Genomic DNA, 17695 nt, shown 5'->3' on the forward strand with positions numbered 1-17695 from the left:
TTGGCAACTGATTCGTGAAACAACTCTCAGCGTTAAAATTTTTAGAAATGTCCTGAAAAGCTTACCATATGAATGCAAGTATTGGAGCTCAAACAGTACAGTTTTGGAACAGAGCTGATAATTATATTTTATAGATAGATTTAAAAGTCCTAAATCCTCTCATCTCGAGATGACTGTCAATAGGGATAACAATAGCCGGTGGACTTTTTCACTTTCCATATCCTCCTTCCCATAGTGTTCCCCAAGAGTGAAGGCAGCACATTCTAGTGCTCAGTGTGCTGGGTAGTAACATACCTGAGTAACTAAGCATCACAACCAAAGGATAAATGCCTTGTTGTATATTTTTGGTCTATTTGGATATTTTTTTCAGCTTATGCTAGGAGTTACACTACCCAAAGGAATAAGGATTCAACTTAATTTTAAAAACTGAATTCCAGTTTGAACAAACATTGGAGGAACAAGAGGGAGAGAGCAGCATTTAAAAGTATAACCTTAATCCTATTATAACATTTCCTCTTATTTTGTACTAAATTATTATTTTAGGAAAAACTTTACAAATCTTTTACATTTTGAATGTTGTGAATATAATACTACCATTAATGTGGCAATGACATATCAATTCAAATATGTTCAGAAACATCTTGCATATGGGCACAATGATGTACTGATCTTTTGAGGAATTCATTTTCTAAAAGTCCACATACAAATGTAATACATGGTTTTCAAACTGTGCTTAGTGGATCCTCAGAGTCACAACAAGCCCTGCCTGGAGCACCCACGAGGGCAAGGTGGAGGCTGAGGGGAAAGCCAGTTTGGATCTCCTCTCTACTCTTTTACTCCAGCCAAAGCAGTCCTGCTTTCATCAATTATATATATTATGATTCAGGCAATGTTTGTTTGGAAAATTCTGTTCTTAAAAAATAAAAGATGTGAAAACGACCCTCACAGTTTAAAGATTCACTGTCTGACATGCTAAGTCCAATAATGACATGCTAAGTCCAATATTATGGTCTACGTAAAAATAGATTCCAATCACATAAAAAATAGATTGCATAAACGGCATGTCTCAGTTAAAGCAGGTAAGGAAGAAGACAATGGATGAACCCTAGGACTGTATTTGCTCAATTTAAAGCCAGGGTAACATGCTGGAAGAATCTGTGGTCTGACACGCTGAAACTTGCCTCACTAGAGTGGTTTTAATGGCAGTAAATCACAACTTCTGAACCCTAATCCCAGCTGATTTTAACAAAGAATAGAATCTGAGATCAAGAAAGAAGTGATATAACCCTGGCTCTCAATATTAAAAATCCTACAGTCCTCCTATGATCACAGTTAATGGAAACACTTCAGAAAAACAGCTTGGTCACAAAGATCCCTGTGTTATTTATATATTTATTTATTTTTACCTTGAGACAGGGTCTCACTCTGTCACCCAGGCTGGAGTGCAGTGGTACTTTCACAGCTCACAGCAGCCTCAGCCTCCTGGGCTCAGGCAATTCTCCCTGCCTTAGGCCTCCTGAGTAGCTGGGACCACAGGTGCATGCTACCACATCCAGCTAATTTTTAAAAATTATTTACAGAGATGGAGTCTCCCGCTATGTTCCCTCAGGCTGGTCTCAAACTCCTGGGCTCAATGATCCTCCCACCTTGGTCTCCCAAAATACTGGGATTACAGGTGTGAGCCATCACATCTGTTCTATTTTGTCTATTCTTTTTCCCTACAATGATGTCTGCTCTCCTCCAACTGGTAAAATAATCCTTGGAGGCCCATTTCAAAAATTACCACCTCTCCAAAAGCTTCCTTCAGATCAAATTTGTGGGCCACCTTTTTGGGTTCCTTAAGATTTCTTCATTTAGGGAATTTGCTCAGACCGTGGTACCCAGAGGGCCACAGTCTCATTTGCTTGTGCATGAGCATGTAAACATGAACTGCTTGATGAAAGTTATTTAAATGGATCACCAAATGAAGCTCCAGTTTCAGGAGTAGAGATGGACACAGAATCAGTCTTCATTTGGAGCAGGCTGGCTGAGTAAATTACCCAATCTCTTAATCTTTCTGGATCTTAGATTTTCAACAACAGAGAGCATGGCTTACTATGAAGTAAAGACAAATTAGTTATAAATTCCCGTTTTCATTTATTTTAGGTAAAAAACAGTCATAAGGGAGGTTTCTGTCATCTGTAAACTATATGTAGTTTACATGGATGCATATAGACACATATATAGATGCATGTGTATATGTGTATACACACAGTCTCCCGACTTTTAATGGAGTGCCTCAGTCAATTTAAATTTTAATGTAGCTCATGATCGCCATCTGCTGGGAAAACGTTGAACATCTAGTTCAGTTAAAAGCTGGAGGTTGCAAGGCTTTTCATCAGTTATTAAAAGAACAAGAAACAAAACTGTTAAACCTAGAAAATCTAATCTATAAAAAACTCTAGGGCATCCAGAGAGTAAGGATATTAGGTACATTAAACATTCTACTCTAGAACTGAAGTTGTACTTCAAGTGGAAACAATTTAATATGTTTAGAATCCATTTTCAAATATATTTTTTTATTCTGACATTACATATTAATTCTGTCTCATGAGGATGGGAGGCAAGGCTGCCTTATATTCAGAGACAGGAAAAACATCATTTCCAAACTGGATTTTTTTTTTTAATTCTTAAAAGAGTAACAGAAGCAAAGATTAAAAATCAATAGCACTAATGCTTTAAGATATGTGACTTTAGTTGGGCAGATTAAAAGAGATTATGATTATGGCCTCAGATTATTTTATTTTACTATATAAATGCCCCAAAGACATAATCATATATAAATATGTTAGGAAATGGAGAGCGAGAAGGTGGAGGGAGTGGGGAGGGAAGAAGTGGGGAAGATAGGCAAGAGAGACATTGAAATAAGTCAATTGATAACAAGTCTCCTGGTGTGTGTATACCTATAACATTTAGGGTGGGAGTATCATGCTGGAAGACACCATACATGCTATCCCATGTCTTTTCATAAGTAAGCAGAATAAAAAGTTAAGTTCAAATACAAGGAGGAGATATCTAGATATATCTACATATCTATCTCTATATATAGAGGTATGATATATGTGAGCTTATATTTATATTTAGGTATCTTCCCCTTACAAAATATAAAGGCTATATGAGAAACAATCACCTTCCATAAAAAGTGATAATCTGTTGAGGAGACAGGAGACCAATATCTCGAGTTGCATATGGTAACCTTGTGCAATAAAGAAAACCATCTGCAGCTAGAACATGGCATCCCCACATTACATAAAGGGAGGGGACGTGAGGAGCAGAGGGGGGAAATAGTCCAGGGAGGTACTGGTGGCACCAGCCACCTTTCAAGACAGAGGCACAACGAAGTACACAGTTCGATAGAGAGGAAAGAAGAACAAAGTATCAGCCTTTACTTACCTGGAGAAAAGATCAAGTAAACCGCAGTGGACAGGCTAGTTTGATTCTATGCAATACAAACATGAGTGTTATTGAAGAGTTATCTAATGGCAAGCTAGAGGTTAGAATGAAGTCACTTGAATGATTTAGAGCATGAATACTGGAGGAAGAGTGAGGATTCTGGCTCCCCCTATTAGAAGCTGTGTACTCTCAGCCAAATTACTTACCCTCTCTGTTACCTTGGATTCTTCATCTATAAGACAGGAATAATTAGCACCTCAAAGGGATGTTGTGAGGACTAGATTAATAGATGAAAGTGCTATGAACAGCACCTGGCACACGGCAAGAGCTACACAAAAATGTTTTCTTAATTAAGGAAGCAAGATTCTTGCTATTTACACAGCATCGATCATAATGTATCCATCACTTTCTGGCTTAATAGCCTTGGTTTCTTTATCTGTAAAATGAGGACATTTACAGCTGTGACAGAAATAATACAGGTATATGTTTGTCACAATGGTTTCTTTATCTGTAAAATGAGAACATTTACAGCTGTGACAGAAATAATACAGGTATATGTTTGTCACAATGACTGGACAAGTGTAAGCACTGGATTACTCTCTTATATATATTATCAGCTATGCAAGCTGTGTGATTACAGTACTATTTTATATTGCATTACATATTATACTTATTAACTCAAAGCACACATGTCATGTATGTAACGTGTGCGTGTGTGTAGGGGCATGTTTCATATCCTCAGAGATCCAGAAACTGAAATACATTGGCAAGGAGATTGCTAGACTGGCCAAACCTTGATCCAAAATTGTGAAAAGAGTGAAGATCTATACAAAGTAATGTCTAACCCCAAAGGCTTCTCAGCAACATTTTAATGCATATTAATACTTGTTAATGCTTAGATGATGAGAGGGTATTCAATAGTGAATGGTATGTCAAGATATTTTGATTTTTATTCCATTGGTTCCTTGAATAAAGATCAAAACTCTCTGGAAACCAAACCCTCTGTATGATCAACAGAATCATCCACGTACCTTTTCAATCAACTCATAACTCTCTTCAAGTTTGAGCAGCCTGTTCTGCACAGATGTAGATGCTCGCTGATAGACTGCTCGCCACTCCTGAAAGTCGCTCTCTGAAATCTCAGCCACAGCAAAACATAAAGTTCTTAACCCTGAAAAAGATAGCATACATCATCCCAACACACCAAAGAAGATTTTCTTCAGAAGTCTGAGGTTTCTGTTTTTATTTCACAAAGTCTCATTTTGAAAAAAGTGATTCCATACAAACAATATGCTGAAGTCCAATTAAATTATGACAAAAACTTAGTATAAAATGTAGATTAATGTTCCCCTGGTCTTTAAAATTGGTACCCTGCTTCTAATTCCCAACCCTTTTAATCCATCTTCCATGCATAGTGTGGCGTTTCTAAAATGTGAATCTTATCAAGCAGTTCTTTTGCTTCGAATCTTCCAATTTTTCCCCAGGACAAAATTTAAGCCCCAAAGTACGGCTTATACATGTTTCATCAGGTGCCTTCACTCTCATTCCCTGCCATTCACTTCCCACATATGGGGGTCTTTGCACATGCTGGTAACTTTTTCTCCATTCTGCTTTTCCCAACGACTGCCCACTGTCTGCCTTGCAAGTAGTTTAAGACTCAGCTCTGAAAATCAGCTCTTTGATGCACCCTCCTCTCACCTAGATACCAAAGGCAGTAACACTCCTACAGCGTGAGTGACAGTGTTTTACAGTTTTTCTTGTGTGTCTCCTCTATTAAAGCACTTGGAAAGCAGGGACCCAGAGTTCTTCAGTACCAAGCATAGTGGCTGACTTATCATAGAGGCCTCACAGATGTTTACAAAGGAAGAGAGACCCTGGTGGGGTCTACTGGGAAAGCCACCTTCCTCTTACTAGGATATATGACTGCATTTATTACTATTCTTTGTCATCATAAATCTGTAGTTTAAAAGTCTAAGTATAGTTGAGGGATAGTGGCAAAAAAGAACTGCCAGCAGATATACCCCGGGAAAACAATCAAAGCTGATATGTAAAGTGACCCACCCTGTGTCTGGTGCCTGCCAATTTCGTAACTCACATCTCTCTCAGCCAGAAAAAAGTAGATGCATTGGAAGAAAGGAGAGGCCAAAACACTTGTCAGCTACCCAAGGAAGCAGTTAGATATCTAGGTTCACAAGAAGACAACGCCCTCACTCCAGGTCATTTAACTCTTAGAATGACTAGGACCAGATGCTAGGCTTAGTGATCTCAAGACAAAATGTGTTTAAGGGAACACGTCAGAAGTAAGAAGCAAGGAACATACAAAGTTCCCAGAGAACTCTACCTTCCAAGAAAGGGTGGTGTATTGCCAGATCACTGAGAGTGGAACTTAAATCTCTGGGGCCATCTCAGGACATGTTTTTCTTTCTTGGAAACTTGGCTGGAAAACTTACTGGAGGGTAGTCATGGGGAGAAGTGTCATCCAGCCCAGGGCCAGAAAGAATAGGGTAGAGGTGGGGGCCAAACCATTAAAATCTATGAGTTGAGTATCTTTAACATCACATCTAGAGAGGAGAAAGATGCCCTCAGCTCTCCTCCAAAACAAAAAGAACCTGTGTTGTATGCTGGGTAGGTTGCACCTGCCAAGGACTGAGGCTGGGCTTTATGGAATCTGAATCCTATGAATATATGTTTCCATGCTTTTACATTTTGAAGAACTACACAGAGGTTTTTCAAAAGCCATCTTTTTTTTTGTTTTGGCTTTTGTTTTTGCCTAGTGTTTTAAAAAACATTCCTATCTTTTCTCTGCCTGAATTAACAGGAAAAAGTATTTGATCAGGTCAGTTTGGTGCCACTGGCAACAGTTCCAGCTGAAACAGATAGGAGTGAAAACTGAGACTGGAGATTTAGATTCAGCTATAACTACCATTGTCAAGTACGAGATAAGACTACAAATTCTTGTAGTAACTGACTCTCATGTTTAACAACCCTCGCTGCCTTTCATCTAACCCAGATCCTCTCTCTAGACTACGTACTGCTTTGCCTTGCACATAATATATTTCAGGAGGACAGAGAGACAGGGCAAAGCTTGTTTATCCTATTTTGGATTCTCAGGCCTCACACAGAGCCTGGCATGTGGTAGGGGCTCTCTAAAAAAGTCTTGAGTTGTAATAAATTGAATAACAATTTTAATAGTTACATAAGTTTTTAATAGAAAGTCTTGAGTTGAAACTAAATTTAATAGCTATTTTAACAGTTTAGGTTTATTTCTTCTTTCTTATTCAGATTAGAATATCTGTTTTTTTTTTTTGAGTCTTGCTTCTTTTCCTAATGAATTGCTCGAGATACAAAGTGAAGTATCTAAATGGTAAATATGATCCACTCTAAAAGTAAAACATTTATAGGCCCTACCATCTAAAACGTGGGAACAAAGTTGCTCAAAATTTTAATAAATATAGTTTTAGGAAAGTAAAATAAAAATACAGGCTGGGAACAGCATATAGTAAAATCTAAATTGCCAACAGCTGATATCTTACTTTAGGAATCTCTAAGTCTAATAATAACAAGGATCCTGCAAGGTATCAGAAGTATATGATTTCTTTTTATTTTAATCATGCTTTATTGCCAAATTACACTTACCTTCTGTAGCAAACTGCTCTAAATGTTTTAGGGTAATTTCTTTGTATTTTGACGTCTCTGCCAGTCGATCATAAATTACAGTGTCCTGGAAAACAAACAGAGGGTAAAATGATTTAATTAAGCATTCTGGGTTTAATAAAGTTGATGTTGGTAACAATAGCAGTAGGAAATCAGTGTAACAACCACTAATCTCTTTCAGCATTCGTTTTAAAGAACAAGATATTTTTGTCTAATAATACTATTTTGCTAGTGACATTAATAAGTCTCTAGTCTTGCATCTTCATCTTTCCTCTTTCTGAATAAAACTGTAGTTATTCCCATGTTCATATCTCATATTCTACCTCACTTACCTTCCACATGCTGCAAGATCTACCCCAACCCAGGTTTTCCAGAACACCTTCATAGGTATTCATAGGTGCTGCAAGGAAGAACCGTCCAGAACTCAAGTAAGTTTGGGAAACACTGGACTGAGCAAAGCAACAGAGCTTGTCTTGCTGCAATAATCCTCGGGGACTTTAAAATGCCAGTGTGCACAGTGGATCTCAAAGGGGCTACATGCTATGTGCCCCAAACTCGTTGAATCACAGAACTTTTTAGGGTTTAGAGCATGTTTATGGGACCAGTGCTCACAGAAGAACAAACAGGACTAAATCCACTGAGAGGGCCAGTGGGCATTGTGGGAGAACCTTGGACAACTCTCGAAATGCCTTAAATAGCTGAATATTTCTGATTGTGTCACTTTAGCTTTAAGACTCAGTTTACTTAATCTGTAAAATTTTGTTACCAGATTATGTTTAAAGTCCTTTTCAGCTTTAACTTCATGCATCACTTATGCTTCTCTAGTTCTTGCTCTTTTATAAACTGCCTACTATTCATTTAGTTATTATGCAGCTTTGGTTTAGTGCTTTAAGAATTTTAGTGTTCCACCTTCATGGTTTTATTAGACCAGGAAAAAATAAATCACTTATCTGCAATTACTTTCTCAGTGGTATTACCCATTTTGGGGTCTCCAGTCTCAGGGCTGATATTTGGAAGCAGACTAATGGAGTATGATTTAGAACCCTTGAGAGAAACACAACTTAGTGACCTCAGAACAGATGGAGTATTCCAAGCCGCAATTCTGAATTTCTTTTCATTTTTCAGTGATGGAATGGGAAGGGGGGCAAAGCAAAAGGAAATGATAGTTTCCCCTCATGGCTCCTTCCTGAGAATGAGAAGAATCATTTGTAAATTCTTCTTTTAAGAATTAAATTTGAAAATAATATTTTCAATGATATTAATACATTCCATTCTAAAACTAAGAAAATATTTGAAAACATTAAAATCATGAAAACAAAAGTGATAAGTAATATAGTTAAAAGGATTAAATTCGGTACTGTATCCAAACATTCTAGCGGAAGACACTGACGTTTAGAATGGGAAAAATTAATTTTCTACCTTCTTTATAGTGTTGAGAAAAAGCAGAAGAAAGATGTGGCCTTCTGCATTAAATGTATAGTATGTTTTTAAAATGAAAATCGGTCGGCTGGCCATGCCTACACATGAAAAATGAATAAACATTGTGAAGGTTAATACCGAGTGTCAACTTGATTGGATTGAAGGATACAAAGTATTGATCCTGGGTGTGTCTGTGAGGGTGTTACCAAAGGAGATTAACATTTGAGTCAGTGGGCTGGGGAAGGCAGACCCACCCTTAATCTGGGTGGGCACAATCTAGTCAGCTGCCTGCAAATATAAAGCAGGTAGAAAAATGTGAAATGGCAAGACTGGCCTAGCCTCCCAGCCTACATCTCTCTCCCGTGCTGGATGCTTCCTGTCCTTGAACATCGGACTCCAAGTTCTTCAGTTTCGGAACTCAGACTGGCTCTCCTTGCTCCTCAGCCTGCAGGTCCCACGGCCTATTGTGGGACCTTGTGATTGTGTGAGTTAATGCTTAAGAAACTCCCCTTTATATATATGTATTTATTCTATTAATTCTGTCCCTCTAGAGAACCCTGACTAATACAGATTTTGGTACCAAGAGTGGCTCTAGAGGAACAGAATATTAAGATGGAGTTCTTTCATTGGTTTTGGGGTTTCTGGAGGTGGCTGCTTAATACGATTAGACCCCAAAATGCTAAGGACTCTACTTGTAGTATGGAGAACACTGATAGTCCTTGGCATAAACTGTTTGGAGAGTTATGTAAAATAAATGCATTTGACATTCCTGATTCTTCTTTCATGACAGACAATAAGTTTAGTGACTCTATACATAATACCTTTGGCCATATGTGGAGAACCAAGGAACATAATGAAGCTGGTTGGTTGCTCCTAAGTTCAGTGGACAAAGTAATGAAAGAAAATGATGAACTCAGGGATTCTATCTCCTGGCTTCAGAAGCAGATACTGAGTCTCAAATCTGCTAAGATTGCCCTGAGTGAGAGTCTTATCTCCTGCAGGGAAAGAGCTGAAATTGTGGAAAAACAGACACAAGCTGTTATCATGCGAATGGCTGACCCGCAAGGAAAGGTGCATGCGCAGCCTCAACAGGTGTCTACTGTTAAAGGGAGGACATTGATTGGAAAAGAATGGGACCCTGCAACTTGGAATGGGGACGTGTGGGAGGACCCTGATGAAGCTGGGGACACTGAGTTTGTAAACTCTGATGAACCTTTTTTGCCAGAAGTAACAGCTTCCCCATCCCCAGTAGGGGCAACTTCCCCTCTCTGAACCATGTCGCCATCAGCCTTTCCACTTTTGTCTGAGGAGATAAAGCCTGTGCTGCCTGAGGTAACAACGATGGCCTCCCCTGAGGCAGTTGCCAGGCAAGATGATGTTGATTCTCTTCAGGACCCACCCCCAACACCCCTGTTTGCTTCTAGACCTATAACTAGACTAAAGTCCCAGCGAGTCCCTAGAGGTGAGGATGAGAGTGTGACTCATGAGGAGATGCACTACGCTCAAAAGGAATTGCCTGAGTTTTCAGATTTATATAAGCAGAAAACTTCTAGGTCAAATGGATAAAAGACTAATTTGAGTTACAAAAACAGAGAATCACAGTCCCTCAATCAATTTCCAAACTTGAGCCAGTTTATAGACCCAGAACCCCTTGAATGAAGGGGAGGCTGGGTACCCTAGAGGAAGGACTCCACTATATAACCGACAATTTATGCTGTTAATCTTTCTCCCATCCTTCCCCAGAGAGACCTCTGGCCTTTTACGAGGGTAACTTTGCATTGGGGAAAGGGAAATGATCAGACATTTTGGGGACTACTGGACACTGGCTCTGAGCTGGTGATGATTCCAGGGGACCCAAAATGTCATTGTGGTCCTCCAGTTAAAATAGGGGTTTATGGTGGTCAGGTAATTAATGGAGTTTTAGCTCAGGTCTGACTTGCAGTGGGTCCAGTGGGTCTCCGGGCTCATCCTGTGGTCATTTCCCTGATGCCAGAATGCATAATTGGCATAGACATACTTAGCAACTGGCAGAATCCCCACATTGGCTCCCTGACTGGTAGGGTGAGGGCTATTATGGCGGGAAAGGCCAAATGGAAGCCATGAGAGCTGCCTCTCCCTAGAAAAATAGTAAATCAAAAATAATATCACATCCCTGGAGGGATTACAGAGATTAGTGCCACCATCAAGGACTTGAAAGATGCAGGGGTGGTGATTCCCACCACATCCTCATTCAACTCTCCCATTTGGCCTGTGCAGAAGAGACATGGATCTTGGGGAATGACAGTGGATTATCAGAAGTTTAACCAAGTGGTGACTCCAATTGTAGCTGCTGTACCAGATGTGGTTTCATTGCTTGAGCATATTAACACATCTCCTGGTATCTGGTATGCAACCACTGACTTGGCAAATTCCTTTTTCTCCACTCCTGCCTATAAGGCCCACCAAGCAATTTGCCTTCAATATACCTTTACTGTCCTACCTCAGGGGTGTATCAACTCTCCTGCTTTGTGTCATGATCTTACTCAGAGAGACCTTGATTGCTTTTCACTTCCACAAGATATCACACTGGTCCATCACACTGATGACATTATGCTGATTGGATCCAGTGAGCAAGAAGTAGCAAACACACTGGACTTATTGGTGAGATATTTGTGTGCCAGAGGATGGGAAATAAACCTGACTAAAATTAAGGGACCTTCTACCCCAGTAAAATTTATAGGTGTCCAGTGGTGTGGGGGCTGTTGAGATATTCCTTCTAAGGTGAAGGATAAGTTGTTGCATTTGGCCCCTCCTACAATGAGAGGCACAATGCCTAGTGGGCTTATGTGGATTTTGGAGGCATCACATTCCTTATCTGGGTGTGTTACTCTGGCCCATTTATCGAGTGACCCTAAAGGCTGCCAGTTTTGAGTGGGGTCCAGAATGGAGACAGGTCCAGGCTGCTGCACAAGCTGCTCTGCCACTTGGGCCATATGACCTAGCAGATTCAATGGTATTTGAGGTGTCCGTGGCAGACAGGGATGCTGTTTGGAGCCTTTGGCAGGCCCCCATAGGTGAATCACAGCGGAGGCATCTAGGATTTTGGAGCAAGGCCCTGCCATAATCTGCAGGTAACTACTCTCCTTTTGAGAGACAGCTCTTGGCTTGTTACTGGGCTTTGGTGGAAACTGAACATTTGACCATGGGTCATCAAGTCACGATGCGACCTGAACTGCCTATCATGAACTGGGTACTTTCTGACCCATCTAGCCATCAAGTGGGTCGTGCACCAGCAGCACTGCATCATCAAATTGAAGTGGTATATACATGATCAGGCTTGAGCAGGTCCTGAAGGCACAAGTCAGTTATGTGAGGAAGTGGCTCAAATGCCCATGGTCTCCACTCCTACCACTGTGCCTTCTCTTCCCCAGCCTGCACCGATGGCCTCATGGGGAGTTCCCTATGATCCAGTTGACAGAGGAAGAGAAGACTAGGGCCTGGTTCACAGATGGTTCGGCACGATATGCAGGCACTACCCAAAAGTGGACAGCTGAAGCACGACAGCCCGTTTCTAGGACATCCCTGAAGGACAGTGGTGAGGTGAAATCTTCCCAGTGGGCAGCACTTCAAGCAGTGCAGCTGGTTGTGCACTTTGCATGGAAGGAGAAATGGCCAGATGTGTGATTATATACTGATTCACAGGCTATAGCCAATGGTTTGGCTGATGGTCAGGGACTTGGAAGAAGCATGACTGGAAAATTGGTGACAAAGAAATCTGGGGAAGAAGTATGTGGGTGGACCTCTGAGCGGTCAAAAACTGTGAAGATATTTGTATCCCATGTGAGTGCTCACCAACGGGTAATCTCAGCAGAGGAGGAGTTTAATAATCAAGTGGATAGGATGAACTGTTCTGTGGACACCACTCAGCCTCTTTCCCCAGCCACCCCTGTCATTACCCAATGGGCCCATGAACAAAGTGGCCATGGTGGCAAGGATGGAGATTATGCATGGGCTCAGCAACATGGACTTCTACTCACCAAGGATGACCTGGCTATGGCCACTGCTGAGTGCCCAATTTGCCAGCTGCAGAGACCAGCACTGAGCCCTTGATATGGCACCATTCCTTGGGGTGATCAGCCAGCCACCTGGTGGCAGATTTTTGTATCATGAAAAGGGCAGAGGTTTGTCCTCACTGGAACAGACACTTACTCTGGATATGGGTTTGCCTATCCTGCACACAGTGCTTCTGCCAAGACTACCATCTGTGGACTCACGATCTTCCACACAGTACTGCCTCTGACCAAGGCACTTACTTTACAGCTAAAGAAGTGTGGCAGTGGGCTCATGCATCCACTGTCACAGTATTCCACACAGCACTGCCTCTGACCAAGGCACTCACTTTATGGCTAAAGACGTGTGGCAGTGGGCTCATGCTCATGGAACTCACTGGTCTTACCATGTTCCCATCATCCTGAAGCAGCTAGATTGATAGAATGGTGGAATGGCCTTTTGAGTTACAATTACAATGCCAACTAGGTGACAACACTTTGCAGGGCTGGAGCAAAGTTCTTCAGAAGGCTGTGTATACTCTGAATCAGCATCCAATATATGATACTGTTTCTCCCATAGCCAGGATTCAGGGGTTCAGGAATCAAGAGGTGGAAGTGGAAGTGGCACCACTCACCATCACTCCTAGTGATCCACTAGCAACATTTTTGCTTCCTGTTCCTGCGACATTATGTTCTGCTGGCCTAGAGGTCTTAGTTCCAGAGGGAGGAACACTGTTATCAGGAGACACAACAATGATTCAATTAAACTGGAAGTTAAGATTGCCACCTGGACACTTTGGGCTCCTCCTACCTTTAAGTCAACAGGCTAAGGGAGTTACAGTGTTGGCTGGGGTGACTGACCCAGACTACCAAGATGAAATCAGTCTACTGCTCCATAACAGAGGTAGGGAAGAGTATGTATGGAATACAGCAAATCCATTAGGGCGACTCTTAGTATTACCATGCCCTGTGATTAAGGTCAATGGGGAACTACAACAGCCCAATCCAGGCAGGACTACAAATGGTCCAGACCCTTCAGGAATGAAGGTTTCGGTCACTCCACCAGGAAAAAAACCACAACCTGCTGAGGTGCTTGCTGAAGGCAAAGGGAAAACAGAATGGGTAGCAGAAGAGGGCAGTCAACAATACCAGTTACGACTACATGACCAGCTGCAGAAACAAAGACTGTAACTGTCATGAGTACTTCCTCACCAATTCCCCAGCTAACGTCATATTGAAAAGGGAAAAGCTGAAAGCTTTCCTCCAAGAACTGGAACAAGATGAGGAAGCCCTCTTTCTTCACAGCTATTCGAAATAGTACTGGAAGTCAAGGCCAGAGCAATCAACAAGAGAAAGAAATAAAAGGAATACAAATTGGAAAAGAGGAAGTCAAATTGTTCCTCTTTGCTGATGACATGATCTTATATCTGCAAAAACCTGAAGACTCTAACAAAAAACTTAAATTTTGATAAATGAATTCAGTCAAGTTGCAGGATACAAAATCAATGTACAAAAATCAGTAGCACTTCTATATACCAACAATATCTAGATGAGAAAGAAAAAAGCCAATCCCATTTACAGTCATAAAAAACATAAAATACCAGGGCCAGGTGCGGTGGCTCACACCTGTAATCCTAGCAGTTTGGGAGGCTGAGGTGGGCGTTCAAGACCTGCCTGAGCAACAAGGTGAAACCCCACCTCTACAAAAAACACAAAAAAGTTAGCCAGGTGTGGTGGTGCGTGCTTGTAGTCCCAGTTACTCGGGAGTATGAGGTGGGAGGATCATGTGAGCACAGGAAGTCAAGGCTGCAGTGAGCCATGATCATACCACTGCACTCCAGCCTGGGCAGCAGAGTGAGACCCTGCCTCAAAAAAATACACACACACACAGACACAGACACACAGACACACACACACACACACACACACACACACACACACAAAATACATGGGAATAAATTTAACCAAGGAGGTGAAAGATCTCTATAAGAAAAACAAAACGCCTGTAATCCCAGCACATTGGGAGCACATTGGGAGGCCGAGGTGGGCTGATCACCTGAGGTCAGGAGTTCAAGACCAGCCTGGCCAACATGGTGAGACCCTGTCTCTACATAAAATACAAAAAATTAGCTGGGCATGATGGCGGGTGACTGTAATCCCAGTTACTCAGGAGGCTGAGGCAGGAGAATCGCTTGAACCCAGAAGGTGGAGGTTGTAGTGAGCTGAGATCGTGCCACTGTACTCCAGTCTGGGTGACAAACTCCATCTCAAAAAAAAAAATAAATAAATAAATTGAAGGTGACACAAAAAAAATAGAAAACATCCCATGCCCCACTGGATTGAATAATATAACTAAAATGACCATATTGCCCAAAGCAATCTATAGATTCAATGCAATCCCTATCAAAATACCAATGTTGAAAATGGCAGATAGGAGGCAGGACTAACTTGCAGCTCCCACTCAGATGGATGGAGCAGCGTGGAGACTCATATTGTGAATTGTCAGGCCTCTGAGCCCAAGCTAAGCCATCACATCCCCTGTGACTTGCACGTATACATCCAGATGGCCTGAAACAACTGAAGATGCACAAAAGTGAAAATAGCCTTAACGGATGACATTCCACCATTGTGATTTGTTCCTGCCCCACCCTAACTGATACGATATATTGTCCCTCACCCTTAAGAAGGTACTTTGTAATATTCCCCCCAGCCCTTAAGAATGTACTTTGTACGCCTATCCCAAACCTATGAGAACTAATGATAATCCCACCACCCTTTGCTGACTCCTTTTTTGGACTCAGCCCGCCTGCACCCAGGTGAAATAAACAGCCTTGTTGCTCAAACAAAGCCTGTTTGGTGAACTCTCTTCACACGGACGTGCGTGACATGAACTTTTGCTCCAAGAACTACCACATGAACATATCAGGAAAGCCAAGAGAATCCACACTTTTTGAAGGAGGAAGACTGCTGCTGCAGGCTCCATGGGACAGCTGAGGAACTGTGAGTCAGCTTGCTTTCTCAGCTGGGAAGCTTGTAGCTGGGGGCAAGTTCTCAGCCCTGCTCACTGGCTGCTTGGAAACAAACTTGGTGCTGTTGGGGGTGCACAGTGGGAGTGAGACCAGCCTTTTGGGCTGCAGGCTACATGGGTGCTGGGTAAGTCCTGTGGCTGCCAGCTTTTCCCCACTTCCCTGGTGATGTGTGTGATGCAGCAGAGGCAGCCATAATCCCCCTGGGAACATAACTCCATTGGCCTGGGAACCGCACCCCCATCCCCCACAGCAGCCTCATCAAGTCCCACCCAAGGAGAGTCTCAGCTCAGACATGCCTGACTCTGCCCCTAGCTGATAGTCTTTGTCTACCTGCCCTGGTAGCCCAAGACAAAGGACATCTCTTGGGAGCTCTATGGCTTCACACCTACTGCCTGACCCGAGGGCAAGCTTGCATCCTCCCTATACTATAGCAGCTGATGAGCTCTTGAAAGTGCCACCTCCTGGCTGGAGGCCAACCAAAACAAAACCAGCACACTTAACAAAAATACAACCAAGGACCCTCTCCAAGTCCACTTCACTACCCTGCTACCTCCACCAAAGCAGGTGGGTGCTGGTATCCACAGCTGAGAGACCTGAAGATGGATCATATCACAGGACTTCGTGCAGACACTCCCCAGGACCAGCCCAGAGCCTGGTATCTCTGTGGGGTGGCTAGATCAAGAAGAGAAATAACAATCACTGCCGTTTGGCTCTCAGTAAGCCCCATCCCTAGAGGAAGGGGGAGAACACCAAATCAAGGGAGTACTCCATGGGATGAAAGAATCTAAACAGTTGCCCTTGAGCCCCAGATCTTCCCTCTGACACAGTCTACCCAAATGAGAAGGAACCAGAAAAACAATTCTGGTAATATGACAAAACAAGGTTCTTTAATACCCCAAAAGATCATGCTAAGTCACCGCAATGGATCCAATTCAAGAAGAAATCTCTGAATTGCCAGAAACAGAATTCAGAAGGTCAATTATTAAGCTAATCAATGAGGCACCAGAGAAAGGTGAAGTCTAACTTAAATAAATCCAAAAAATGATGCAGGATATGACTGGAAAAATCTCCAGTGAAACAGATAGCATAAATAAAAAACAATCACAACCTCCAGAAATGAAGGCCACACTTAGAGAAATGGAAAGTCTCAACAACAGATTTGAACAAGTAGAAAAAAGAACTTCAGAGCTCAAAGACAGGGCTTTTAAATTACCCCAATCTGATAAAGATACAGAAAAAAGAACTAAAAAAAAATGAACAAAGCCTCCAACAAGTTTGGGATTGTGTTAAACGACCAAACCTAAGAATAATTGGTGTTCCTAAGGAAGAGAAATCTAAAAGTTTGGAAAACATATTTGAAGGAATAATCGAGGAAAATTTCCCTGGCCTTGCTAGAGATCTAGACATCCAAATACAGGAAACTCAAAGAACACCTGAGAAATATATCGCAAAAAGATCATCACCTCAGCACATAGTCAGCAGGTTATCTAAAGTCAAGATGAAGAAAAAAATCTTAAGAGCTATGAAGCAAAAACATCAGGTAACCTATAAATGAAAACCTATCAGATTAACGCAGATTTCTCAGCAGAAACCCTGCAAGTTAGAAGAGATTGAGGACCTACCTTTAGCCTCAAATAAAACAATTATCAGCCAAGAATTTTGTAACCAGCGAAACTAAGTTTCATAAATGAAGGAAAGATACAGTCTTTTTCGGAAAAACAAATGCTCAGAGAATTTGCCACTACCAAGCCAGCAGTATAAGAACTGCTAAAAGGAGTCTAAATCTGGAAACAAATCCTTGAAATACACCAAAATAGAACTTCCTTAAAGCATAAATCTCACGGGACCTGTAAAATAATAACACAATGAAAAAAAAGGTATTCAGGCAACAAATAGTATGATGAATAGAATAGAACCTTACGTGTCAATACTAACATTGAATGTAAATGGCCTAAGTGCTCCACTTAAGAGATACAGAATGGCAGAATGGATAAGAATTCACCAACCAAGTATCTGCTGTCTTTGAGAGACTTACCTGACATATTAGGGCTCATAAAACTTAAGGTAAAAGGGTGGAAAAAGATATTCTATGCAAATGGACACCAAAAGCAAGCAGGAGTAGCTATTCTTATA

General features: G+C 41.6%; 1 protein-coding gene across 4 annotated transcripts in view; it reads right to left on the bottom strand.

The window, feature by feature from the left end:
* ATP8A1 (ATPase phospholipid transporting 8A1) overlaps positions 1-17695 on the bottom strand; it is a 252519-nt gene that overhangs the window by 109592 nt on the left and 125232 nt on the right. For all 4 annotated transcript variants that reach the window (XM_034958523.3, XM_003832229.4, XM_003832230.4 and 1 more), the window contains 2 exons: positions 7069-7153; positions 4464-4603 (listed from right to left, as the gene is read on the bottom strand). In XM_034958523.3, coding sequence (XP_034814414.2) covers positions 4464-4603; positions 7069-7153 — 225 coding nt within the window. The remainder of the gene's footprint in view (positions 1-4463; positions 4604-7068; positions 7154-17695) is intronic.

This window comes from Pan paniscus, chromosome 3, assembly GCF_029289425.2.
Source record: "Pan paniscus chromosome 3, NHGRI_mPanPan1-v2.0_pri, whole genome shotgun sequence".
Classification (NCBI taxonomy): domain Eukaryota; kingdom Metazoa; phylum Chordata; class Mammalia; order Primates; family Hominidae; genus Pan; species Pan paniscus.